General features: G+C 56.9%; 5 protein-coding genes across 5 annotated transcripts, besides 1 other annotated feature; all 5 read left to right on the top strand.

Moving 5' to 3' along the window:
• Positions 1-357: 357 nt before the first annotated feature.
• LPMP_230800 (hypothetical protein) lies at positions 358-1,806 on the top strand (the record flags this gene model as incomplete). The annotated part of the gene is made up of 1 exon (XM_010700935.1): positions 358-1,806. The coding sequence occupies one exon, from the start codon at positions 358-360 to the stop codon at positions 1,804-1,806; it is 1,449 nt and encodes a 482-aa protein (XP_010699237.1).
• Positions 1,807-5,288: 3,482 nt separating this feature from the next.
• Positions 5,289-8,606, top strand: LPMP_230790 (hypothetical protein; the record flags this gene model as incomplete). The annotated part of the gene is made up of 1 exon (XM_010700934.1): positions 5,289-8,606. One exon carries the CDS (start codon positions 5,289-5,291, stop codon positions 8,604-8,606), a length of 3,318 nt encoding a protein of 1,105 aa, XP_010699236.1.
• Positions 8,607-9,659: 1,053 nt separating this feature from the next.
• Positions 9,660-10,102: a repeat region.
• Positions 10,103-11,180: 1,078 nt separating this feature from the next.
• LPMP_230780 (hypothetical protein) lies at positions 11,181-13,223 on the top strand (the record flags this gene model as incomplete). The annotated part of the gene is made up of 1 exon (XM_010700933.1): positions 11,181-13,223. The coding sequence occupies one exon, from the start codon at positions 11,181-11,183 to the stop codon at positions 13,221-13,223; it is 2,043 nt and encodes a 680-aa protein (XP_010699235.1).
• A 2,710-nt stretch (positions 13,224-15,933) lies between these two features.
• On the top strand, positions 15,934-17,478 carry LPMP_230770 (hypothetical protein; the record flags this gene model as incomplete). The annotated part of the gene is made up of 1 exon (XM_010700932.1): positions 15,934-17,478. The coding sequence occupies one exon, from the start codon at positions 15,934-15,936 to the stop codon at positions 17,476-17,478; it is 1,545 nt and encodes a 514-aa protein (XP_010699234.1).
• A 3,461-nt stretch (positions 17,479-20,939) lies between these two features.
• Positions 20,940-21,725, top strand: LPMP_230760 (hypothetical protein; the record flags this gene model as incomplete). Its single annotated transcript, XM_010700931.1, has 1 exon — positions 20,940-21,725. The coding sequence occupies one exon, from the start codon at positions 20,940-20,942 to the stop codon at positions 21,723-21,725; it is 786 nt and encodes a 261-aa protein (XP_010699233.1).
• Between the last annotated feature and the right edge of the window lie 4,039 nt (positions 21,726-25,764).

Below are 25,764 nucleotides of genomic sequence, written 5' to 3'. Positions count from 1 at the left end.
AGACCATTTTCTTATCCTTCGCTGTGTTTTCTTCAGCTCTACCGTACTTCCATCAAGAGCGTCCATCCAGATACGTCCCTACCCGCCCTGTGGCCTGACTCGTCACCACCAGTTCAAACCAAAGGGACGTGCTCGACTCTGAACATCGCCTTCACTTCCTCCCCTCCCCCTTCTCTTCGGAGCCTGAGCCGGATTCAAAGGGGAGGCACAACGGAAACAGAAGGGGCAGGCTTATTGTGTGGGCAGCACAGGAGGAGGTGGCACTTGGACGTATCACCCCCCTCCTCCCCCACACACACACCCACATACACCCAGAGTCTGTATGAGAGAGAGAGAGAGACGGCACAAGCACGCAGAATGAAGCTCTTTCATGCGATGTCTCGTCGGCGCACCCTGTTGTGCGTCGCCACCGTGCTGCTTTTCTTGGTCGTCATGATGGCCTTTGTACATGCTCAGGATGATATGGCCGACGCTGGCACTGATTCTGTCGGCGAGCCTGTGGCCCGCGCTACTTCGACAGCGACAGAGGCTGCCGTGAAGGCAGCTAAAGCTAAGGCGGCTGCCGCGAAAGAGCGTGAGGCCAGGGAGGAGGCTCGTCGCCAGGAGGAGCGTCAGCGCCAGGAAGCGGAGATGGAGCTCAAGCGCAAGGCCGCCGAGGCGCGTCGGCTCAAGGAGGAGGAGGACAGGGCGCGCGAGTATGAGGAGAGGGCAAAGCGGAGGATTGACTCCGTGGACATGATCCGTTACTCAGCCAAGGAGCTACCGCAGGGGTGTGTGAAGGCTGTTGAAGAGTACCTTTTCCGTGTGCACGAGCACCGCCAGCGGACGGCGGCTGCGGTTCGCGATGCCCGCTCGGAGCTCAATGAGGCCCGTGTACACGCCCCGAGCAAGGTCGCGGAGCTGGAGAAGCGGCTGGCTACGAAACAGGACGATCTGCTCGTCTACGATATCGAAACACTGCGCATGTATGGCGGGGACATTCCCAAGACGTGTATCACCGAGGCACAGGACTGGCTTGATAGTCAGCCAGCGGTGACTTCGACGAGCGACGTGGTGCAGGTGTACACTCAGTTCGTTCGTTTTATCATCGCACACTGGAAGACGCTTTACATGACCGCGCGCGGCGTGGTTCAATACATGATCAGCTCCTACACTCCCGTTGTCGCCTCTTATACGAAGTCAGCGCAATACTACTATGACAAGGCGGAGATGATTTACACTGAGCTGTGGCCTGCGTCAGGCAAGCGGCAGGATATGCTGATGATGGAATTTGCGAAGAAGTTTGCTGTCATGATGGGCCACATGTCCGTACCGATCTGCCTAGGCGTCACTGCTGGCATCCTCGCTCTCGCTGTGCTGCCACCAGTAGCAGTGGCGGTGGCCATGTACGAGTATCTATACAAGGTCTGGGTGGAGCTCTTCATTGCATATTATATCTACGGGGCTAAAATGCCCGACGGCGCTATCATTACTGTCAAGAACATCGTGGCCGCGGCGCAGGAGGGCAAGTGGGATTCTATCTTCACCAACGTAACTGAGGCTTTCATGGACCTCTTAGTGGATGTGGAGACCGTCTTTTACAACGGTGTGGTTATCATCCTTCTGCTTGCTAACATCGTGATGGTCTGCGGGTTTTTCATGTGTGTCTGGTGCTGTTACTGCGTCCCCAGAATTCGTGGCAAGAAGCGTGCCCACCCGCTGAAGTCGGCCCTGGGCAGCGCCAGCGGCAGCAGTACTGTCAACAAGAAGAATGCTGCGACACCTGGTGCGGCTGCTGCGGCTTTGGCTGCAAAGAAGAAAAACTGACGCATTGCCCATGTCTCCGTATCATGAGCTGTTCCGCAAGCCTCCAGAGCGCAAGGGGTGGTAACAAGGTGAGGGGCGCATGAAGCGGAGTATTCAATGAAACACAGGCGTTGTGTCGTCTCAGCTTTCCGCTCATGCAGATCTGCACCTGTATGAGCGTGACGTGTCGGATATGCGTCTCTCTTCCTCCTCCAATTTCCCCCATTTTGTTTCTCTGCAGCTTGGAGTCTTTGTTGCGCAAGTGCTCGTGGTGCGTGCTTGATTGGTGCCATTCTGAAGGAAACGAGAGCGTGTTGATTAATCATCATCCCCCCCCCCTGTCTACCCCCTGTCCTCCTCCCTTCGTCACCTCGCTTCTCTTCTCTCCCTTCCTTATTTCCTTCTCTTCATCACCTAATTTTGTTTTATCTCCCCTCCTCCCTCTCCCCTCCCTTTTTTTAGTTTTATTTTACACCTCTCTTCTCTCGTGTCATGGCGTGCACGCACCACAGCCACCGGAATCTGAATCAACCAGGCTACGTTCTCTGCAGAGCTCCTCCTTTTGTTTGGCAGTTGTGCAGTGCTTGCGCAACGGAGTCTCGTTGATATGGGCCTAACGGCACAAGCGCGGGGTGCCTCCTCCTTCCCCCCTTAAACTTCAAGAACGGGGAAAAGGGGAACAAACCAAAAGGTGAAGAGAAACGAATGAGCGTACAACGAACGAAAGCGAAGTAAAGGGTATGACCTTTCCGGATTGGTCTCCTCAAAGGGCTGTTGCTTGATGCTTTTTTTTTTGTTTTCTATTTAGCCTATTATAGGAGGAGGAGGTGTTTGTTGGTGTGTCTGTGTGTGTCCGCCCTCTGCCCCTCCCCCGGACACCGTTCTCTCTCTCTTTCTCATGCCGTTTCTCTTCTCTGTGTCACTCGTACTAGTACTGCCATCGGCATCCTATCGCTTCTCACGCACCTCTCGCATCTCGTTCTCTTCGTCCTTTGCCTCGTCCTGTAGGAGCTGTTGGCTGCAGGGTCGTTTTTCTTTTCTCCTTGACACAAATTTGTTTGTTTGTTTTACCCCTTTCTGTCGGACACGCGGGGAGCTCTTTGCATTTTCGTTTTCCTTCCTTCGCTTGCTGGGCTTTTTTGACACTTTCAGTTAGTGGCGTGCTCTGCAGACGCGTGTGCACGACACGCACGCACACCTAACTACCTACCAGGGGAAAAATATGGCCAGGCAAGCGCAGCGCAGCGTCTGTGACGTTTCATGTTGGTGTGGCTCTCGTTCTCCTCTCCCCCTCCCCCCCTCTCTCTCTCACTCTCTATTGCAGACACGTTTGAGAACTCCCCGCTCTTCTCCCCTCGTCACTGTCAGTTGGGTAGGAGAGTGTGACTTGCATGCCTTCGTATCTGTGCGCTTCTGGTACCTGAAAAAAAAAACGTGTGATTGCCTACGCCTCTATCCCCTTGCGGTGCGCGCGGGTGTTTTTATGCTTTGTGCTCAGCTGCCCCCCCTCCTCCTCCCCCTTCCCACGCCCACACGCACGTCATGCTGGGGCGCCGAGCGTACAGAGGCGTTCGTGATTTGTCTGCGTGCGTGTGCTGCTTTGCCTCTAGAACGAAGAAGGAATAGAAAACGCAGAAAAGTGCTGCGCGAAACTCTCGAGTATTTTCTCTTTGAACCACAAGAACAAGCTACCAGGCACGCGCTCAGGTCATTGTCATTCTCTCCTCAGCTGTTGCTCTCTCTTTCTCCTGCTAGTTTCTCCACACTCACCAGATGCCTCTCCCTGCTTACTCAACCCTTGTAAGAGTTCGTGAAGCCGCGATCCGGTGAGCGGGGCGAAGGGGGGAAGGGGTGATGGTCGCACGTCTTCACGAAAATGTTGAAGCATGTCTTGTTGTGTGGGGTGAATAGGAGAAAGGAGATGGGGAGGGGGGGAGCGTATGCAGGATCGTTGAAGGAAGGAATGCGGTGCCTTGCCTGTGCGTGTGTGCGTGTGTCTCTCACTGGGCGTGTGTGTGTGTGTTGGGTGAGTTTGTCGCGCTCCAACAACGGCACGGGAGCAAACGGAAAACGTAAGCGAAAAAAAGAAATATTCAAGGCGGACTTTGAAAAGACCCACGCACACACACCCACAGACGAGGGGGTGGAGATGTTTTCTTCCACTCAAGAGCATGGCTCTCCTCTAGAAGGGATAGGAAGAGAAGTAAAATGAGCTCGCTGGGGTGTGGGAGGGCCTGCAAACTCGTTCTCTACTTCTGATGGCGCGCCTTTGCGTGCATATATATATATATATGTGTGTGTGTGTGGGTGGGTGGGTGTGTCTACATATTTTTTCTCCTTTTCATCGGTAGACCGTCCCACTCACACTCATGGTGAGGTGGTCCTTTTCACTCTCCTACCGTTCCACGCATAAGATACACACACATTCCCATACGCTGCTTCACTGTCTCTCCTTTCCTCCTCTCCCGGTTCTCTTACGTCTCCCTCCCTGCTCCAAAGAATGAACTGCCGCACCACACACCTACACCTGTGCTGATAGTTCTATGGGCCGCGCACTGCATGTTTTCCCTCTGAGCATTTCCACGGCTCCCTCGAGCTTGGCGCATCTCTCCTATATTTGTTTTTGCTGACACACACACACACACACTTGCTGCGCCTCTTCAGCCCCCCTCTTGCGTTGCTGGGCTTCTCTTCTCCCATTGTGTTTGGCCGTGTCTACTCCCTTTTCGCCCCCTTTGCGTCACCCGACTCGCCTCTAAGGCGATTCTCTGACTGTAATGGACGAGGACGCGAAGGAGCAGCCGCGGCGGCTGCGTCGTGTTCTTCGTTCCTCTGCCGTCCGCCATCAGCAGCAGGACGACGGTGGTAATGAGTCAGAAGTGGCCGCTGTGCCGACGGTACGGTTTGCACCCTCCGTGACTTCTGCAAAGGGAACTGTGCCTGTCGCACGCGCATCAGAGCCGCTGTCAGAGGATCCGTCGAGAATATCAGGGGCTCGGCTACACACTGCTATTGCCGGTACAACTGCTATTCCGGGTGAAAGTCGGTCAGACTTGCAGGTCTCTGCTGTTACGCCTCGTCATGATTTTGGGGGTGATGCAGTAGCCTCCGCGACACACAGCAGCAGCAGCTCCGCTGTGCCTGGGGCTTCCACCGCAGCGCCCTCACTGAGGCCCACTCAGGGACCGCTGAGTACGCCCTCAGCTGCAGAGGCGACTATGGAGTCTGGCATGGCTGGTCGACGGATGGTGGTGGACCGCACCCTTTTCAGCGCCATCGCCTTCTCCTCTTCACTCTTCGTGAATAACATTTCTCAGTGGCTGTTATACCCAGTGCTGCAGAGGTACCGCACAGAGCAAAGGCGTCTCCTCACCGCTGGCGGACCAGCCGGGGCGGGTGGCGGCAAGGACGGTGGCGGTGGCACTGTTGCTGGCGGGCGTGCAGACAGTGAGGCAGCGCAGCTGCTAGGCAGCGACGGCACGTCTCTGTTTGGCAACAGTCGCATGCCGGTGGGCATGCGCACACGAGGAGGGGTAGTGTCCAACAAGCGTGGCATGGCTGACGAGGATAGACGTTCCGGTGGCGGCGGTGAAGTCACCCCCGACTTTGCGAGTCTTGCTAGCCAACTCACGTCCACGCTGGAGGAGGCGTTGGAGGAGGTGCGCCACCTACTCGAGGAGGAGGAGACACTACTGCACCGCGAGGAGGTGCGGTGCAAGCGAGTCGAGATCCGGGAGAAGCGGAGGCTGGCGACGGTGAGGCTCGGGCTTGAGGGGACCTCTGCGCGGCTACAGCTGTACGAGAATCGCGTCAGCAATGCGCAGGCAGCCACGGCTGGTATTGAGCAGCATCTCACCCAATCCAATGCACGCGTGCAGCGTGGCAAGTCGGTTTCGCAGCTGCTGCGCTACTTCAAAATGATGACCGGCATCTCAAGTGGTGAGCTGCGCGCGCTGCTGGAGTCCATCTCGGCCACTCGCAAGACTCAACGCGCAGCTGTCACGACGCGCTGGGCAGCCGGGCGCGTCTCGGCCCTTCGTCCTCGTTTCTACACGACGGTAATCAACCTCGGTGCATCTGCCTCTACCGCAAAGCGCTCTGGTCTCGGGAGCACAGCTAGCTCCGCCACCAAACGCCCTGTATCGAGCTCCCCACCCTTGGTAGGGGCTGACGCAGATTCGGAGGTGGGTGTTGATAACACCCTTGTGAAGCAATCTATCTCAGCGACTGCACAGACTCCAGAAACTGATGCTCAGCTAGCGCTCACAGCGCGTCGGCCACGCGTGTTTCGCAGCGGCGCGCGACGTGGTAGTCGAGCAGCAAGTCGTGACGTCTCTCCTCGGGCCCAGGCGCGTTCGCTTTCACCTCAGCGATCTCCACGAACCGCAACCGGCGACGACGGGCCTGACGACAATGATGACGCGGCGCGTATGCAGAGCGACAGTGGCGGTGAGATCGTTGCGGAGGATGGCCAGGACGTGCAGGAAGAAACGGAGGAGGACGACGAGGCCGCGGCAGTCATGGAGGACGGCAGTGGCGGTGCGGACGGGGGTGCGATTGTGGACCTGATGCAGGTGCGCATGCAGCGCGCTGAGGCCGCCGCTGTCGCAGCCGGACTTGATCGACTTTTTGCCCTTCGCTTCTGCACCGAGGCGCAGGTCGAGTGGTGCCAAAGGCTCATGCTGCTGGCGAACGAACTTGGGGAATTGGCTAGCAACGTGAAGAACATTCGAATTTACGTGAACTGGCTGCGCAAGGAGCTCGTCTCCGACCTCTTCCACATTGTGACGTGCTTCAGTGATTTCTACAATGCACACCCGCAGACGGCTGTGTATCAAGCGTATGGTCGCGCGCTGCTCAAGACACTTGGCCGCATCTCGTCCTTGTACAACACGCTGACGCCGTCGAACGATGAGCTGCTCTCCCTATTCTTTTCTCGCTCCATGAACGACTTGGGCCTGGTTTTGTTCAGTGAATGGAGCCCAAAGCCGTTGCCGGGGCTGCCACCACTGCCGCAGCCGTCTGATATCCGCGCAATGGACCACTACCGGCAGCACACCGACAAGGAGCTGCAGCGAACCTTCCGCTTCCTGCTCGACTGCATTCGCCGCAATATCGTCGTCGTCGAGACAATCTTCGGCACCACCAACACAGCTCGCCAGCAGCTACTCTCACGCGTCACGGACGGAGTGGTCAGGCCGTTCCTGAGCCAGCAAATCAAACTGGCGGAGACCCAGGCGGCGTCGATGATGCAGGCGGAGGGAGGCCTGACCCCGCGCACAAAGCGGCGCTGCGCTGCACGGGTCGCCGATGTAATTGCCTACCACCACACGATGGAGACGCGCCTCTACTCCTTCTACCAGGAGTACATGAAGGAGATCAAGAGCATCTTCAGCGCCAATCAGGTCGAGTTCCTCGGCCGCTTTGTGGACGTCATCTTTGTGCAGCGAAGTGCCTACAGCCACCAGCGCACGGAGCTGGAGCTGCTGAACCGGTACTTCACACTGATCGAAGAAAAGTACACGCGAAGCCTGCACGCTATCCCGGGCGAGTTCTTTGACTTGCGCGAGGCGCACATGAAAAAGATGAAAGAGGTAGTGACATGTCTAAAGGAGGTGGCTGGTCGCGTGAAGGCGTACGCGATTCCCAAGGAGGTGGGCTGGTACGTGTGCGACCTCATCAAGGCCACGCTCGCTTACGTCGGCAGCTACCTCGATTCGGAGCTGCGCAAAGTGCTGGATTCGCTACGCAGCGATCGAGATAACTGGCGGGTGAAGCCAAAGTCGGAGGAGGAGCTGCTGCAGCCGCCAAAGCTGGAGTCGCAGCAGTGTGCCATTCGGATGCTGCTCTTCGCCCAGTCCTCCCTTATGAGTCTCAGCGAGACGGCGAACTCCATCTGCGTCCCACTGTTGCAGCAACACCCGCGGCTCGTTCAAGACATCGAGGAGGCGTGGGGCTCCGCTCTGGAGGCGCTTGATGAACGCTCCGAGCGCGTGCTGAACATGTGCGTGCAGGCAATTCTGCTTCGCTCCCTCTCGATTCTACAGCACTATCAGCTGAAGAGCGACTACTTGCCCAAGGGGGACTCGAAGGGCAGCGACGTCGCCGCGGTAGCGCCGCCGTGCACGCGTGCCTGCACCTTGTTCTGCTACTACATTACACGCCAATTTGATATGGCTTCCGAGTTTATTCGACTCTCCAATGGGCAGGTGCACCAGCGGCAGACGGCGTCGCAGATGGCCTCCAGCCGCTCCCTCGGCGCAGCGGTACATCAGCCTAAGGAGTTGCTCTCTCAAGCCGCACGGGCAGCAGCGACAGAGGCGGTCGGCGGCAGTAGAAGTAGCACCTCCATTCTGGAGACAGTGGTGTCCCCTGCCAGTGGCGGCCTCGCCGCCTCGACCTCCAGCGTCAGTGCTGTGCGGGCGCGGGCGCGTACAATGAACCTCCAGCAGCTGTTGTACGGCGATGGTGGCCCTTCGTCCTTTGTTCGCACCTTAGGCGTGTGCCTGTACCGCGGCATTGCAGCTCACCTCAAGAGCTTCGCGGCGAATGACCGCGGCGCACTTGTCTATAAGCAGGACGTAACCGCCTACAAGGAGGCGATGGCTCCGCTCACGAGCACACCCGGGCTTGGCGGGGCCGTGGTGGAGGTACTGTTTCAGATGCTAAAGGAGACGAGCAGTCTGCTCATCATGCCGCTAGATCACATTCGTGAAGTCAAGGAGTCAGGCTATCTGAAGCTCATGTCAGCAGAGGAGAAGCTGCGCTACCTGCGCATTCGCCAAGACGTGCGTTCAGCCATGAAGATCATATCCAGGTAGGACTTGTGCGAGACGGGAACCCAATTCACAAAGACTGTTCTACATCGCAAGAGCCCTGTCAAGGCGTGTACGGTATTCGTGAAGGACTGACTGGGAAGCCGCTCTGAATCGCCGCATTGCTTCTTCAAGTCTTCCGCTCTGCATGTATGCACGCCTGACGTTGATCTTGTGTTACTGAGCGAGACCCCAGCGCTGAACTTGACGCATGCCGAAAAAGGGAGCCAGCGAGCTGAGTCCTTTCCCTGGCACGTCTACACTCATCTCTTTTCCCCATAAGCCCTCTGGGAGGAAGTGGTATACCATACCGTAGAAGCGGCTGCGTCAGCGAGGGCAATCGAATACATCGACTTGAATCCCCGCCTTTAGGGGAGGAGGGAAGCAGGCAGGTAAGGAGAAAAAACTGGAGAACTCTTATTTTCTTCCTCGGTGCGTGGGGGAGGGGCGACATTGGGTGGCGGTCGCCTTTTTTTTCTTTTTTTCTGAAGGACCTCGCGCATATATACCCGCATCGATGCTGTTTCTCCTAGGAGGCGATTGCACCCCGTTCTCACAGCCTTTCCAATGAAGCCTTTCTTTATTGTGTATCGTTCTTCGCGCTTCTCTCTCTCTGCGCCAGCTTGCCTCTCTCTTTTCGCCTCTCACTTCCTCTCCCATTGCCGCGCATGACGCCCAAACGTTACAACACCTGCTCATCCCCCCCCTCCCCCCGCCCCACACAGTACAGATGAGCTTAAGGGTGCATCCTTGTGGTGGCCTTTTGCCTACGTGAGTTGTGTGCCACTTGCGCGGACAGAGGCTCCTCGCGCTTTTACATTTTTGCTTGTGGTGCGTTGTTGCTGCTGGCCTACGCGAGCGCTGGCGTGCCTGTGCGTGGTGCAGTTTGCCATTTCCAAGTTGCGTCTTCCCTCCTCGTCGTTTTGGGTTCTCCACTTGGATTGGACGTGTATGACATATGTCTTGGCTGGTACGTCTGCACGGCCTGTGCCTTCGCCTCTCTTTTCTTTCTCGCTTTTTTTTCATTTTTTCTCCCTCCTTATCACTGAATTCGCATGCCCTCGACGACGGGCGGACAGCCCCAACGCGGCATGCCGGGGTCCAGTATCCACTTTCTGTGTGTGGGGGGAGCTAGGCGGCCCCCTCTCTCCTCCCCACCCCTGCGCCGACGCCAAGCCACTGCTGGCGGCGACAGGGTCAAGCACCCACCAGGCAGCGCGGGCCAGAGCGACGTGCCGCTGCTGATGCCGGCGGTCAGGTCGCGGACGGCGTGGCGTTGGGGCGGCCTGCGACAGTGCACGCGCTTGCGCCACCCGTGCGGCGGACAGCGCGTCGTGGCGTCGGGTGGGGTTTGAGACAGGGGCGGTGCTCCTATGGCTGGGTCGGCGCATTGCTGTAATGCGTGTGCCTGCCACTGCATGGCACCACGCGGATGGGCCTGCGACAGGCCGGGTGGAGTGGCGTTTGACTTGGGCTGTATGGCAGAGAATGGGCACGTCGGAGTCACACGAAGAAAGGAGGGCCTCGATGGTATTTTGGGAAGGCGGAGGAGGAGCAATCAGTTTGGAGTGCTGCTGTTTTGTCAGTGTTTCTCCTTTTGGTGGGCTGTATGGGGGCTCCACCTTGATCGCCCTCTGTCCCTCTCCGTGAGTGGTGTGCGGCTACGGGCCGGCTTGTTGCTGGTGCTCGAGGATACAAGCGCAGAGGGGTACAACGACGCCTACCTCTTTTAGGGGTTATGTAAATGCGCTTAGTTGGCTTTGTTTTCTTCCAGGGTTTGCGAGCTACTTGCCTCTTCATTTCTACTCGCCTTCTCTCTGCTTGCTGTATATTCTCTCTCATTCTCTCCCGTTGTTGACCTGTTTCTACTTCAGGGCTCGATTGGTAATCTGAACTGAAGTAGCGAGTCCCTGTGCGTCGGGTGTCGGTGTGTGGAACAGGAGTAGCGACCGACAGAAAATGCAGCACACACGCAGGCGACCAAAATAACGGAGAAGTCGACGTGCGTAATGACCAAAGGACAGTGGCCACATGGCGACGACCACTGCTTTTTGCGAGGGTCCAATGGGGGGGGAGACACTAAGGACGAATAGTGTCGGGACTTTACCTGGAAGGCTTTTGGGAGAGGGCACTTCACATTACTCCCTGTGAGACCTTTCACTTCAACCGTTCGCTCGGACACCAGGGCCTGCTAGCGGCAGTTTTCTGGCTGATTGATGTCGTTTGTACGCTGTAACGACAGACACACACAAAAGGAGAAAGCCATGGACTACGAAAGCTGTGACTCTCTGCTTCAAGCTTGACCTTGCATTTTCTCTGCCACCGACCTTTCACTCTGCCTAACGGCTCGCATGGAAAGGCTCGAGGAAGAGATGGGCGCGTCTCTCTCTCTCTCTCTCTCTCTCTCACGCATGCGGCGTCTGACGGTGCATCATGATGTACACAGTCACTTGTTTGTCCTTGCTCTTCTCTGTATCACTGTCTCGTACTCACTCGAGCGCCATGGCGGCTTGTTTCGTTATTTCTTAGTGCCATTAGGGGCTCACTTCCGCACACACACACACATAGCAACTGCGAGTCATGCCCCCCACCTCATCCTCGACACCCCGGTCTTCACCGCCGGTGGCTACAACCGCACCACGGCGAGGCGGGGCGCAGGAGAAGTCCTCCAAGGAGATACAGGAGCTTATTGACAAGCGCATGGAAGAACTGAAGGAGGAGACCGTGCAGCATGAGAAGAAGTTTATTCAAGGCCGGTGGGTGACCGACACAGCCGCCCTGCGCAACCGCGGGGCGCGCCAACGGGAGGCACTGAACCGGCAAGCACCCAAGAGACTTGCCAAGGTAAACATGTACTATTACATGGAGGAAGCCAACACAGGACTCTTGCTGGACGACCACGAGGTAGCTGACCGCATTTCACAGCGCGACATTGTCAGTGGCGTGGATCTGCAGACCCAGCAGAAGCGCTACAGCCTCGTACTGGATAAACTGGGGCCCTACAAAATTGATTTTTCGATGAACGGTACGCACCTGCTGCTTGCGGGTCTGCGCGGCCACATGGCCAGCATCAACTGGAAATCTTTTCAGCTTGAGAGTGAGACACAACTGAAGGACCGCATAAGCGACGCCGTCTTCCTGGTCGACCACAGCATGACGGCAGTCGCGCAGAAGAAGTTTGTCTACATGTACACAAAGGATGGAACGGAGATGCATCTCCTCTCCAAGATGGCACACATGGACCGCCTTGGCTACCTGCCAAAGCACATGCTGCTCGCCGCCACCTCATCCATCTATAGCACAATGCAGTACTTGGACATTAGCACTGGACAGGAGGTAGGCACAAAAGTTCCAGCCGTCATGCGTGACCCGACAAGCACTCTAGCCGTAAATCCGAGTAATGGCGTCACTGCCACATGCGACCTGCGCGGCATCGTGAAGTTTTGGTCACCTGCTGTGGTGGACCCGCTGTTGCAGCTTAAGGGCCACAAGGGCGTCATCGAGGACATCTGTTTCCACCCGAATGGACGCTTCTTCCTGACCCTCGGCGGTGATCACAAGATGAAGGTGTGGGATTGCCGCACGCTCCGCACGTTGGAGGAGTACGCTGTCACCTATAGCTTTCACACACTCAATATCTCCAGCAGCGGCCTCGTCGCGCTCGGCGGTGGCACCCATGTGCACATCTGGAAGGACATGTTTACCGCCGCCAAGCCAAGCTCGCCCTACATGAAGTTTGGCCTCGGCTACGGCAACATTGCTGAGCAGGTGAAGTTCTGCCCCTTTGAGGATGTGATCGGCATCGGCCACTCAAGGGGCTTTACGTCGCTGCTAATCCCGGGCTCTGGGGAGGCAAACCCTGATTTCTACTACGCCAACCCGCACGAGACGGAGCGCCACCGCAAGGAGCGGGTTGTGGCGAACTTGCTCGACAAGCTTCCACCCGACACCATCTCCATGGACATCCAGGTCCCTGGTGTCGATGAAAAGCGGCTGGCAGAATACAATGAAAATCTGCGACTGAACCGCAAGGCGCGGGCGATTCGTGAGAAGAAGATGCGGCGTGCTGGGAAGTCGCTGGGGGAGACGGCGCCGACTGGTCTTTTAGTGGGCCGGGATGAGGAGGTGGATGAGGAGCTCGGCTACAAGGAGGCTCCAAAGACCCGGGAGGTCAAGTCGAAGCAGGAGCTGCAGCGAGAGCGCAAGATGGCGAAGTGGGACAAGAAAGACAGCGCTGATAAGGTGCGAAGCAAGCAGACGCTCCGCGCCTCCCGCATCGCGCAGCGTAACCGCATGCAGATGGCCCGTGACGCCCGCAACGGTGTGTACGACGAGGACGCGCTGGACGCGGAGGAGGCTGAGGCACTCGCCGCTAAGTCGCGGGCCGCAAAGCAGCACAGGAAGCGCGCTCGTCAGGAGGTGCTCGATATGGCAAGTGACATTCGCGGGCAGCTTCGAGAAGACTTCGACTACGATGTGGAGGCGCGTCCAGCTGCGCATCGCCGTCGCCAGCAGTCACACGACGACAGCGGCACAAACGGTCACAGCGCGAGGGAGCGTGGCAGCAGTGAACCAGAGGCCGGGGCACGCGCGAATGCCGCGTTGAGGCGCTTCCTTCGGTGAGATTGGAGTAGTGAACACAACAGTGTAGAAGCAAAAAAAAGGACGGTGAAGTCCATTAGCGGACTCGGCGATGGCCCCATAGCCTCCCCATCAAGTAGAGTTGAGTGAGCGAGTCACAGAAGTTTCCCCTTTCCTCTCTTTGCCTCTACCATGCGTCACGCGCCCTGGAGCGCACTTGTGCCGTTGTGTAGGATGTGTGGGCACCACCGTTTGAGCTCGTTTCACGTGAGCTTCTCTACCGATGCTCACACATTCACTCTCTGGTGCGCGCCTTTTACATGTGTATGGGCGACTGTGAGCATGTCGTGTGGCCTTTCACTGTCTTTCCCGCTTCTCGCGCACCGCCAGATCTCGCGCCTGCTCTTGGGGTACGTTCGCTATGCGCCATGCTCGACTTCGCTTTTTGCTTTTACTGTTGTTTTCTTAACCGCTTAACAGAGGGGGAAGAAATTGTTAGCTCCTCACTGCTTCTCCCCTGAGACTTCTTGCCGTGTAACAGGCGCCGAGGCTGTTCTTGTTGGGGTTCACCCTCCTCCTCCTCCTCCCTCTCTTTGTCGGGTGTAGCCAAGGGCAAAAGGAGAGGAGAAGTGGCGGGAGTGTGTGTGTGTATGTGTGTTGGGTAGGGGGGGGGGTGGAGTCCAAGGGGCGAGAGGTGAGCCCTTCATGGCGTTTAAAAGTCGAACTAAAATGAAGGTTTTTTTTTTTTGCGTCGCTGGGGTTTATTTCATGGCGTTTCTTTTGGTTTCGTGCGCCCGTTCTTAATGATGTGCATCGGGCAGCTCTTTATATATATATATATATATATATATATATATATTTTCTCTCTCGCGCTACGTCCAAGGACAAACAACGCGCTCAGCAGAAGAAAGGAAAACAAACAAACAAGAAGAAGGCTGCCTTGTGAGCTAGTCGGCAGAGTAGCGACGCTCGCGGAGAGAAGTGCGATGCTCTGTGCCTGTGTGTGTGCCTGTGGGGAGGAGAGGGGAGAGGCGGAGGGTATTTGCCCGTACTTGCACAGGTGCGGATGACCCCCACGCATTTCTTCTCTTCTTCTTTCTGCCTCACTCAACCGTACGTCTGCGTGCAGCACAACGCTGTCAAGGTGAGAGGAATACGTGTTAGTGGGTGTCTGCTCCCCCACTCCCTCCCCCGTCCTTCGACTCCTGATGTCTTTGCCTCTGTAAAGCACCTCTTTACAGCTATGCCTGCTCTTTCCTCCTTTACTCGGAGGAGGAGGGGGGGGGGAGATAAGAGAGGCGAAGCAGATGGGCACACCCGCACACACGCGAAGGGTGTGGCTGTCATTTTGATCTAGTTGCCTAGGGTGTAACCGTGAACATCTCTGGTAGTTCTGAAATAGGTGCTACCGACCTCTCTACCCCTGTCTCTAATATCGTTCTCTCTCCCCCCTCCTACGTGTACGCTTATGCGCACTGCTCTTCCCCTCCTTCGCAATTCTTATCCTTCCCCACCGCCACACCCATTCATATTCCTGCACACGTGGACACACTGACGCCTGCGCAGGAGAAGGCAGGGTGAATAATAATCATAATCACGAAAAGTGAGTCGCCTCTTGCTACGTAGCATATTCGGCGCATGCGTGTGTGTGCCTGGAGAGGGTCTTGTTAACTCTCATAGCAATAGAGGGGCAACTGTACGCCTCCCCTCCTTCTCCCCGATAAGCGCAGGCACCTGCGCTCATACACACGCACAGGCAAGCGTTTGGTGGTGCTAACATACACCTCCCATATACACGAGAGATAGAAGTTCCATCATCTTTCTCGCTGGCATCCCAGCTCAGCTCCTTTTTTGCCTCTTTCTCGTTTCCCTTTCCTGTTCTTTCCATCGTGGGGTGGGTGTACATGGCTCGCCACATTCATCAACACCGTCTGGCCGCTGCTCACTACCATCAACACAAAGGAGACGCTCGAAACATAGGACTAGGCAGCGTCTAACTGCCGTTGACGTGCAGTACCACCCAGAGGCAAACAAAGCAGAAGAGCGCTGCTGTTACCCTCTCCCCTACATACTTTTCCCCTGTCTCATTCGTCCCTTGAATTACTGAGTCGTCGTCCTCTCGCTCTCTCGCTCTTCCAATTTCTGCGGCTGCACATGTGCTCGCGCGTGTCGTTTTATTCCTCCTGAGTGCCGCTTCTTTCCTCTCTCCTGTCTGTTTTGGCTGTGTTTCGCTCTCCCCCCGTCTTATGGTCTGACTCGTTTTCATTCACACACTCGCGCCCGCTTCGCACCACAACCTCAGCTCTTCGCCTTTTTTCTGTGTTGTCTCCTCCCTCCTCGCTGTTGTTTCCCGTTGCTTGCTCGCATACCTTTCACGCTGGCTCCTCTTCCTTGGCTCTTTTTCGTCTCGCCGCCCCCCTCTCTTGTGAATGCGATGTCTGGCCGATCTGGCGCCCCTCTCGTTGTCTTCTCTCAGTCTCACCTTTCTTTGTATTTTTTTTTTTATTTTCGTTCTGGCGCCGTACGCGTGGTGTTAACGAGACGAGTGAGGTGGGGCGCAACAGCGCTGCGGTTTCTCTACGCGCGTACGGCATGGTGAGTCGGCAGCGCTGTCTTACTGTCCTTGAGCCCTGAGCGGCCTATTGCTGCGCACTCCCCCTCTCTTTCGCGTACGCGACCGCCAGTAGAGAATTTCAATTTTGTGACGGATGGGCGAAGGCGTGGGACTTTTCCGCATACTTTTGCCCATATGATGTCTCGCCGACATCATCTGCTGAGTCGTCGCGAGGTCATCGCTCTGTTTTTAGATTTTGATGACGCCACGGTAAACCTCACTGATATGGCACTGCCGGCACCGCCCCAAGCTCTCGCTTCATCGGGAGGTGTTGCTGCGTCTGCGTACCTGCCTCCTTTCACACGCCTTGACGTGGTACGCGAGGCGCTGGTTGCGTTTGTGTGTGTTAAGCTGCGCTCTGTCCCCAGCACCGCGCTCCTCACCTTTGGCCTCTACGTCGTCCGCGCCGACAGTGCCAAGGCGGAGGGACAGGATAATGGCGAGGTAGCGGTAGAAGAGCTATTGGCACCGGGTCCTGCCGGTGAGGCCGGCAGCTGTGCGGTGCAGGCTGCCATCAAGGACCTTGATCCCAGTGTGTGGGGCCCGAGCAACGGCGACCAGAGTAGTTTTGCATCATCGTCACCGATGGTCTACACAGGGGTGATGCGCTGCCTGAAGCGCCTTCTGGAGGAGGCGGAGCAAGCGCAGCAGCAATCCCCTGACCAAGCGGCAATGCGGATGTCCAAGAGCGCTTCCGTGGCTGCGTTTGCAAAAAGTCCCTCTGCTGGCACGAAGGGTACTCGAGCTTCCCTGACCTCTAGCTGGAGCCCAGCCCCGCTGTCCACTTCGCTGGCTCGCAGAGGCCCACCAGCAACTGCGACAGCGGGAAACCCGGAGGCGTGTGCTGTGGTGCACGGCATTGTGCTGCGCTCACGGCTGACTCCTCCCGTACCACCAAGCTCATACGCGCAAGGCAAGGCTTCCACAACTTTGTGCAACACAGACGGCACTACTACCACCACGACACCACGCTGCTGGCTTGATATTGTCTCACTAGCTCCCCTTGGCAATGGCCCGCCGACCGAATTGTCTTGTTTCTCGAACACATCCAGCTCTGTCGCGGCGGCAGTACCGTATGAACACACTCCGCTGCTGTTCACTGAGCTGAACGCCAACGATTCCTGTACCTGTGCGCTACTAGACCCGGTTGAACTCACAGGCATTAGTCACCGTGGACTCGCACTCGGACCGGCACTCACTCGACTCATCTCCCTGCAAGAACGCCGCACTGGCTCGTTTGTGCACCGCTCACTCGCCGTTGTGGATATTTTTGCATGCGCTACAGCGTCTGCGGATCCAGGTTCAGTTTTTCTCTTGGACCATGCAGCGTCCAATGACAGTGTTGGCGCCACTTCCCAACAGCAAAGCAGCATCTCCCCCAAATTGTGCATCCCGACGGCCGCAGCGAAGAGCTTCACTGCCCAGCTTGCCATTCCGCCTCAGTCATTGGGGTCTTCAGTAGCAGGACCGTGCTCAGCACTACCATCGCTACTCGCAATACAGGCCAGCAACGGAAACACATCTTCTGCGCAGCCACTGCGTATACTTACTCCTGTCGGCACCACGCACCACTCCCTCCCTGCAGTGATCGAGCAGCGCAGTATCGCTTCCGCTGCGCGATTGCCGAGGCAGCCCAACCCACGAAGACCAAAAGCAAAAACAGTGGTACCGTTGCTCCTGTAGGTGTGGGTCTTCCGGAGTCGTTGACGATGTTCAAGGAAGACGTCGAGGTCGACCTTGCCGTGACACGACACTACACTGTTCCCGCAGAGATTTCCTCCGCATCGCCGAAGGCGGCGACGAATGCTCCAGTCCTGCAGCTACGCCAAATAATCACCTACGCCACCCCCACGCAGAGAGGCCGAGTGCCAGCGGCTTCAAACCCAAGTGGTGAAAGCGCCGTGAAGGGCCCATCGCGCCTTGAGCCCAAACCACCGCATCAGCAGCACCGACACGCAGACGTCCGCAGCGGTGGCGTCATGACTGCCACCACTCAGACGCAATTATCTACCGCAGTGACAACATCTTCCCAGAGGCAGTGCCAGAGCACCCTCCAGCTGCAGTCAAGGGCAACGCCAGTACTTGTGGCGCCCTCTATTCCGTTTCCTTTGACGTATTTACCGCATCCCCCATCGCAGCAGTCCAACTGGGCAACGGCGCACACTTTACACAACACGCGAGCAAGTTCTGGAGTTCAGGCTACCAATCACCGGAGCGGGGGTGGTGCTTTACCTCGACCAAGCGACAACTCCGTCACAGCGAGCGGTAAGGGCGGTCGAAAAGAGCCCAGCGCAACGGTCAGAGGCAGCACGTTTCTCAACGACACACCGCTAGGCGCGATGCCGAGTGACGGCGCTTCGTCTCTGAGCCAACCCCACTCGCTGCTGAAGTGACCTGCGGGATAATGTAAGCAAGGTGGTGCGACGAGGGAGCTCATCGAAGTGAAAGGCGAGAGGGAAACGGGAGAGGTGGCCCCCAAGAGCAGAGCATCATTGGCGTAGACGTTTGTGTGCTTGTGCGCACCATTCTCCTTTTAGTGTCCGGTGTCCCTCCTGGCTCTCCGTTTGCTTTCTCTCTTTGTGTAGCTTTACCCTTTCCCCTCTTTCCCCTTCCCCTATGCGAGCCCTCCTCTCTTCTGCGTGTGTGAATCCTTACCCTCTGTCCCTCTTGTTCTGTCCTCGAGGTGTACTGCCGCACTGCCGTGTCTTCTTGTGGCCGCTCGCTTCTCCCCTCCTCCTCATTTACCTGTCGCCATGAATCGCTGTCGCTGCCGCCTCCCTCCTCCTTCATTCTTCTTCGTTCTCCCAGTTTGGTGTCGGTGTGCTCCTAGGCAGCATGTTGGCCGGTGTATCGGTGGTGGGTAGAGCTTGCGATGTTGGCAGTTATGCTATGGCTACTTCAAGTATGTGAGTGGCTTAACTCACATCTCTATCTTGCCAGCGCCCTTTTTCGTTTCTCTGCGCGTGCATGTATATGTGGGTATGTATGTGTCTGAGAGCAGCGCGCAACCGGGCGAGGTTGAGAACGTGTCGCATACAATTTGAAGTGGAGTTTGAACGAGGATCGAACCCAGCGGGGAACACGCATGATTACGCTCACATGGAGGGGGACAGCGATGCAGCAGGGGCGAAGACGCGTTAGGACTGTGCACAGGACCATGTGGGTGCAGCCGGAGCTCTTGCCCCTGCAGTCTTCCCTTGATCTACACCTCTGTGCCACATAATATCACGACCGGTGTGCATACAGTGGATTCCTGTCGCGTCCCCCGTCCTCCCTGAACGAGTCTGCAGGCAGAATAACAAAAAAAAACGAAAGTCTACTCAACCGCCCATCGTCTTTTCCCTTGTCTGTCTGCCTGTACATGGTGAGCGTTATTCTTCGTCTTCTTCCCTGATGTCCCCTCCCCTCCCCCTTGTCGTTTACTTACCCTTTTTTTTTACCCCAACGAGGACGCGACGGCGCACGGTCGGTGCGTCGAGTTGTTGTCACTTTTTCTTTCAAAATGTTTTTTTATCGGTCGCTTCCGCCGCGGGGCGCCACAGAGGCACATGTGTGAACAGAGCGATTTTCGTGTATTTTTTTTTTGTTTTCCCCCTTGCTCGAAAACAAGGCATATTGGGAGCTTCGACGGTATATGCCAGGGATGCTCGAGACACCGGCACATGTGGCCATAATTGCTTCGCCCTTTAGTCTCATCCTGAACGGTAATTTTCCCATCACTTCATGATTTAGTATAGTTTTTTATTCTTGCCAACAATGCAGGTTTTCGCCTTTCTTCCGAATTCTGTTTCCCGTCTACGTGCCGCCATGCGGCTTCTCACTTCCCCAGCTTGTGAGGAGGCAAGCATTACCAACACGTCACTTCGCCTGATGGCTTTGTGCAGGGGACACAGGTCTACACGAACTGCGCGGCAGGAACCACCACCATTACGTGTAGGGCACACTCACGGCGGCGCAAGAGTGTGCCCTACAGCCCATTTTGTGAGCAGCACAAAGCCTGCCTGTGCTCTCTCCCAGAAAGGAGATGTTGGAGTCCTCTTCGACCAGAGCCCCGGCGGTGTTACTCCCGCCCCACTAGGAGAACAAACTCTGGTCCTGGCCAAAGGTGTCTGCCTGCAGAATAAATAAGATCCGCAAGTTTAGCAAAGGCGCGGCGACCCCCCCCCCTCCCCTCCCCACCAAATTGTGGAGGAATGCGGAAGTGGTGGACACGACTAGCAGGGGTTGCCAGCACTATGCATCACTTTTGTATTTCCTCACCTTTCCATGTCTCTACCCAGCCGTGTGGCATCTGCGTCACTGCAAAACAAATTCGATCATCGTCTAATGGAAAACTAAAAGCGCCAACATTTTCAAGGCCAAAACCCCCCCTCGCTTGCTTGATTCACTACTGCTGTGTCACCAGTGAAGGAATACAAAAGTGCGTGACCGATCTCCTCATCGCGGGGTTGTGACGGCTCCATCCTCCTCATCACCCCGACTCCTATCCCCTATGCGATGCCCTCCTTCTCATGGGTTTCATGGTATTCTGCCCATCGTCTTACAGACGTTTCCGCCCCGTCGCCCGGTACACCCACTCCATATCTTACCCTTTCCTCCGCCTCCTTCCCTCGTTACACCTCTCAACTATACTGCCTCATTGCATGCCAACCATGAGTAAAAAATGCGTCGCTGCTGCCCCCCTTCCTTCCCCCTCTACGCACATACATATACATACCAGCACATAGACACGTACACCCACACAAGTTCACGTACACATCTGTGCAGGTGAGTTGATCGCCCTCTTTTTTTTTCTCTTACCGTTGCCCTCCTATCCGTTGCCGTGTGCGTACCTCTTCTTAGTCTTCGTCTTGCGCTCTGGGTGATATCGCGTTACTCCACCGTATCATCATCATCATCTCTGCTAGCTCGTGTGGCTGCTTACCGAAGGGCGTACTGCCCCCCTCCCTCTCCAACCGCCTCGTCTTGCGTGTGCCACTTTATTTGGCAGCGGTACTCTTCTGAGGAATCCCCTTTTGTGTGTGCACACTTGCGTGATTTGTTCTTCCCTTTTCTCCCTACACGCACGCACACACACACACCCACGCACCCACTCACTCACTCTGGTCTAGAACCTCTTTTGCGTAGCGCAACTTTGTGTGGCCATGGGCACTGGCACCGGCTGCCTGTACGCGTGCGCCCCCTTCACGCTCATTGTCTCAATTCTTCTCTTCATGCTTTCTACGATGCTGCACAATGGCAACTGGACTTTCGCGGTTCTCGCCGCGAAGCACAAGTGGGACACGTCAGCGAAGTCGCGCTCCTGCCGCAATGGCGGTATCCTCTATCTTTTCATTTCCGTCGTATTGTGGGCTCTGGTACTCGTCGACTCGTTTCTCATTCAGCTAGAGGATCTGCCGACCTCTGCCTCCAAATGGTGGCGGCAGCGTCGTCTTCCCAGCCTACAAGAGTTGATACGCAAGCGGCGCAAGGCATCAGAGGCGGAAGGCGCTGGCACCGCTACGGATGTCATCGTGATGACTCCGACTCCAGTCGCTGCAGCCAGGACGGGCGCAGCGAACTCTCCGCAGCGTTCGAGTCTTTTGGCGCTCCCGCCGTCTTCAGCTAAGGTGGCTTCCTCCCCGAACCTCGTAATGACGAGCGGTCATGTGACGGTGGACGACTCGCGAGGAAAGGCGAGCTCAGCTGGTCCTGTTCGAGGTGATACAGGCTCCGCTGGTTTCACGCTCTCATGCCCTTCACCTCTGGCGGTGGGAGGGTCCCTGATTGGAGACAAAGCAGTCATCAGCTCCGCAAAAGCGCTGTCGTCTGCCGGGCGACCGTATGAGAGCGTTACTTCGGGGGCAGTGCATGCCCACTCGGTGTTGCCAGTAAGCACGAGCACGTCGGCTGCAACCAGCATACTGGAAGGAGACTACTTGTTGCCGTAGTAGAGGCTGGCCAAGAGCGAAGAAGATATGGCTACCGCCTGACACACACGCAGTGATGGCAGGTGTGTTCTTCGTCTGTGTACTTCCAGCCTCTCCGCGCTTTGCTTTAGTCCTTGAGGGTTTGCTGTTTTCTTTCTTTTCCTTTTCACGATCCGGAAGCCGTTGAGGGCGAAGGAACTCTCTATTGCGAAAGGCCTCTCTCTCTCTGTGGAAGCGCAGGTGAGGGGAATATTCTGACGCACTCTACGTCACTCCTTCTAAGCACCACCCCCCACCCCTTCGTTTCCACTATGCGCATGCGCTCTTTCGCGTCCTGGTGGCGTGCAAGGCTTCCGAAGGTGGGGCGGGTGCGGTGGTTTCACCCACGTACCGCGTGGAAGGGAATCGCTCAGATCAAGGGGCTCGGGTCTGGTGAATCTGCCAAGGCGCGGTTGCCTAGCGTTCCCCTAAGAGGTCAATTCCATGAGAGAAGTCATGGTTGAGCAAACTCGTTTTCCCATCTGCAGCCTCTGTTGTTTGCGCTCTCTCGAACGGAGGGGCTTTATCTGTGCGTGTGTGTGTGTGTGCCTGAACATACGTACCTTCTGCCTCCCTCTTTTCTGCTCCGTATACTGTATAAGAAGTGGCTTGAGCGATAGAGAGAGGGAGAGACATATCCGAGGATGATGTGCAGTCGTGCAAGTGATGTCACAACGGTATGCACCAGGAGGAGGGGCGCGGCGCAGCCTTCACCGTCCACGATTATCTCCGATCAACCGAAAGTGTAGCGGCGTTTGCCGTCGTTGGCACATTCATGGCAGAAGTGTTTTCTATTCGTTGCTTCAAAGGGGAGTGGAGGAGGTCCCGTCCTTCCTCCTCCTATAGCCCCCGCCCCGAAACACCATGCCCCCGAGTTGGTCAGACTTCGCTGTTTTCCACGGCTTGGGGGAGGGGTGGCGCTGGCCGAGTGCTACGCAGATGCCACGTAGGAGACAGTAACGGTGCGGTGTTTGTGAAGGGGTGGTTGATACGGTTCTTCACTGACCACGTAGGTGCAAGTGGGGTGGTGGAGCACCGAAAACAACCTGGACGCGTTGTCCGCGTGGAGGTGGTGCGAATACCCTTTTCAGAAACAGTCCGCACAGCCCCGACAGTCCCGTGGCGATGGCGCGCGCCTCTGCCGCGTCGGCGTGGGTGGGGCGTTGTAGCCACCAACTGCTGAGGATCATGTTTGCCTTCAAAGTTGGGTCGATGCACACCTCACACCAACCGTCTGGCGGCGCGTCGGTGCAGATATCGAAAAGGGCTCCGATTCCTGCGTGGCGTGAGACTTCCGTGGGGAATACCCCGTGGTGATCCCCACCAAATTCGTAGCTGCTGCAACTCGCTTGGCGAGGGTGCCATCTCATTCAAGAATGCCACCTGACCCAGATTCAAGCGGGCCAACATCCGCCGCGCTTCTGTCAACAGCCAACAAGAAAACTCGATTGGAATTGCAAGGACGCCTCCTGCAAACCAAAGTCGCACGAAAAGATGCACCACGTCATCGATCGCGAACCGTTCGAGCGGGAACGTCAGCGCTAGGTGCTCGTTTCCCTTGGCGCTGAGGGCGAAGGTGGTGTGTTCGGTGGTCAAACTGCACCCCTGCAAAGGTGTACGAGCCTGGCGGCGTTGTCTCAGTGTTGTTCAAGGAAGCCTTGGCGCGTCGCGCGCTCCACTGAAAGGCGGCGAGAAAAGCTCCAACCGCCTCACGCTGGCCGCTCCACCCCAATTTGTCGATCCAAGCAGTCGCCTCCACAGCCGGTTCCACTCATGCATCCGCGCAAAAATTGTGATGGCCTCCAAGAGTGGAGGCGAGGATATCCATGATCTCAGGACCCAGTCACAAACTCATCGGTAGGGTGCGCACCTGCCAAGCGTGACCGTACAAGTTAGCGGAACGGGGGCGGTGGCGATAACGATGGGCCAGGTGTGAGTGTGGAGAAGAAGAAGCCATATCACGCGCTGCACTCCACAGTGCAAGGGCAACGTCCCATGAAATGTCCGGAGGGGGCTGCGTGGGCCCCATGGCCTTTCGCTGCCACCTAGTCATTCAGAGCGAGCGGTCAGAGAATGAAGCGCAGCTGATCACATGTCTGTTCCCCTTCGACAACTCAGAAAACCGAGCAGAGGTTCGCGTGGGAGACATCGCTCGCAGGTTCCACGCCATCGCAGCGGAGTCGCTTTTCTGCCCAGACTCCATCAAATACTTCGTGTCGTGCACATCTTTTCCGATGCGGCGGAATGGGGCGGCCGGACTCCAGTATGTTCTCGGGCGCCTTGAACACCGCCCACGTTTTGTGCTGTTATAGCAGTGCTGCCAGGCTCTCAGTCCCGATGAGGCACGCTACTCTGTGGACGTCCTGCAGGTAGCAGGGCTCACAAAGGTTAAATTCACGGTGCTTGTTGCGTGTCACGCCAGCACCCCGACAAGGAACAACAGGGGAGGCCTGCTCCCACCTGCGCCGCGACGTGTGTATGTCTGAAGCGCGGCGGAGGGATGACCCGCTCACTTGAAGAGATTCGGCAGCTGACTGGCGCGTCTCACCTTGATTGTCGGCGCACCAGCGAGGTTGTTTACAAATAGCGCTGCCGCCAGACCCGTCATAAGGGGAGATCGCGCTTTCGATGTGCGGTGGTGATAACGACTCCAAAGCGACTCGTACTGCTTCAAAGTCCAGCGCATCCCCAGACCCTGGCGCACCGAGTCAGCGAGGGGTGTGCCTTGACTTCCTGTGCTGTCTTCTGCGCGGTCACTGGCGGTGTCTCGTGCTGCAACTTCAGCGTTGCCAAGAAGAGGTCGTCGTGATTCCCGGCGTCCGATACGACCCCTCGCGCGTTGGAGGCGGTTTCGGTGACTGCCACCTGCGCCTGAGCCAGCGCCTCCGCCAGCCCTGATATACTGCCATTCAGGGCGGCTGTGGCGTCGGCTGCCTCCCGGTGCTGGTTGCCAAGGTCGGCAACCAGGGAATTGAGGCCGGCGGACATCTGCTGCCGCTGTGTCATGTCCTTAACGCATAGGCGCAAGAGCGGTGTCTCTGTCGGCAAGGCCTGGTTCCGCGGCTAAACGAGAACAGTGTCCATGAGGCGGGTGAGCAAGTACGTCACACGGGCGTAACCGGACATGGGTAGCACGTCCAGGGGCAGACCCCGGGCGAGCGCATCTCCGAAATGATAATCGCAGAGGGGGCGATGCGGCCAGCGGGGGGCTCCTCCTTGGTGACGCCCGTCACTCCAAACCGCTGGTCACTCTCATTTGTGGCGAAAACTCTCGTCCTGGCTCGGGCGTACTATACCCCTACTTGGTTGCCAGTGGAGCCGGCGCACCTTTGGCGCCGTTGGCGAAGTGCCAGGTCGAAAAAAAAAAACGCATCAAGAAAGAGGCATCGATAGTGTTTGCATATGCGGGTCTCGAGGGCTGTGCAGAGGCATGCAAAGATGAGGAAAGTGTTTATTACAGAGGGAGAACCCGCGACAGAAAAGGACATGAGATCCAACTGGCGGAAGATGAGGGGGAAATGTGGATGGAGAGGCATTCAACCTCGGCGATGAACAACACTTTCTGCGTGTGCTTTGTGCTTCAAGTGCGAGCCCCTCCCAAGCGGAACTCTGTTCTTGAGGAAAAAGTTATTCTCTGACAGCGACGAGGCTCGCGCACTGGGCGGTGTCGCAGACTTTAACGGCTTCGTCAATGCTGCTTTCTGGTCTAGTCCGTGCCTCGTCTTCTCTGCTTCAGCCCCTGTCTTTCTGGATGTGTCTCCTTGCTAAAGCGTGTACAGCTGCGGCAGCCACTCTCTTCTCGCTGTCACGCTTTCTCTCTCCTTTCTACCCTCGCTCTTCTCCTCCCGTTGCTTTCGCCATCTCCCCTGTGTATTAGTCGGATTCACTCTAGGCACACTTACATCTACCCACGCGCGCTAGCCGCAGGCCGGGAGGTGATCCGATAGACACAGCCTGGTAAGTTGAAGTGCTTGCTTGTACCCCCTCGTATGCAAGTCTCTCTCTTCCTCCTCCGTACGGT

This window comes from Leishmania panamensis (genome assembly GCF_000755165.1).
Source record: "Leishmania panamensis strain MHOM/PA/94/PSC-1 chromosome 23 sequence".
Lineage (NCBI taxonomy): Eukaryota > Euglenozoa > Kinetoplastea > Trypanosomatida > Trypanosomatidae > Leishmania > Leishmania panamensis.
This window is presented reverse-complemented; position numbering and strand designations above follow the sequence as displayed.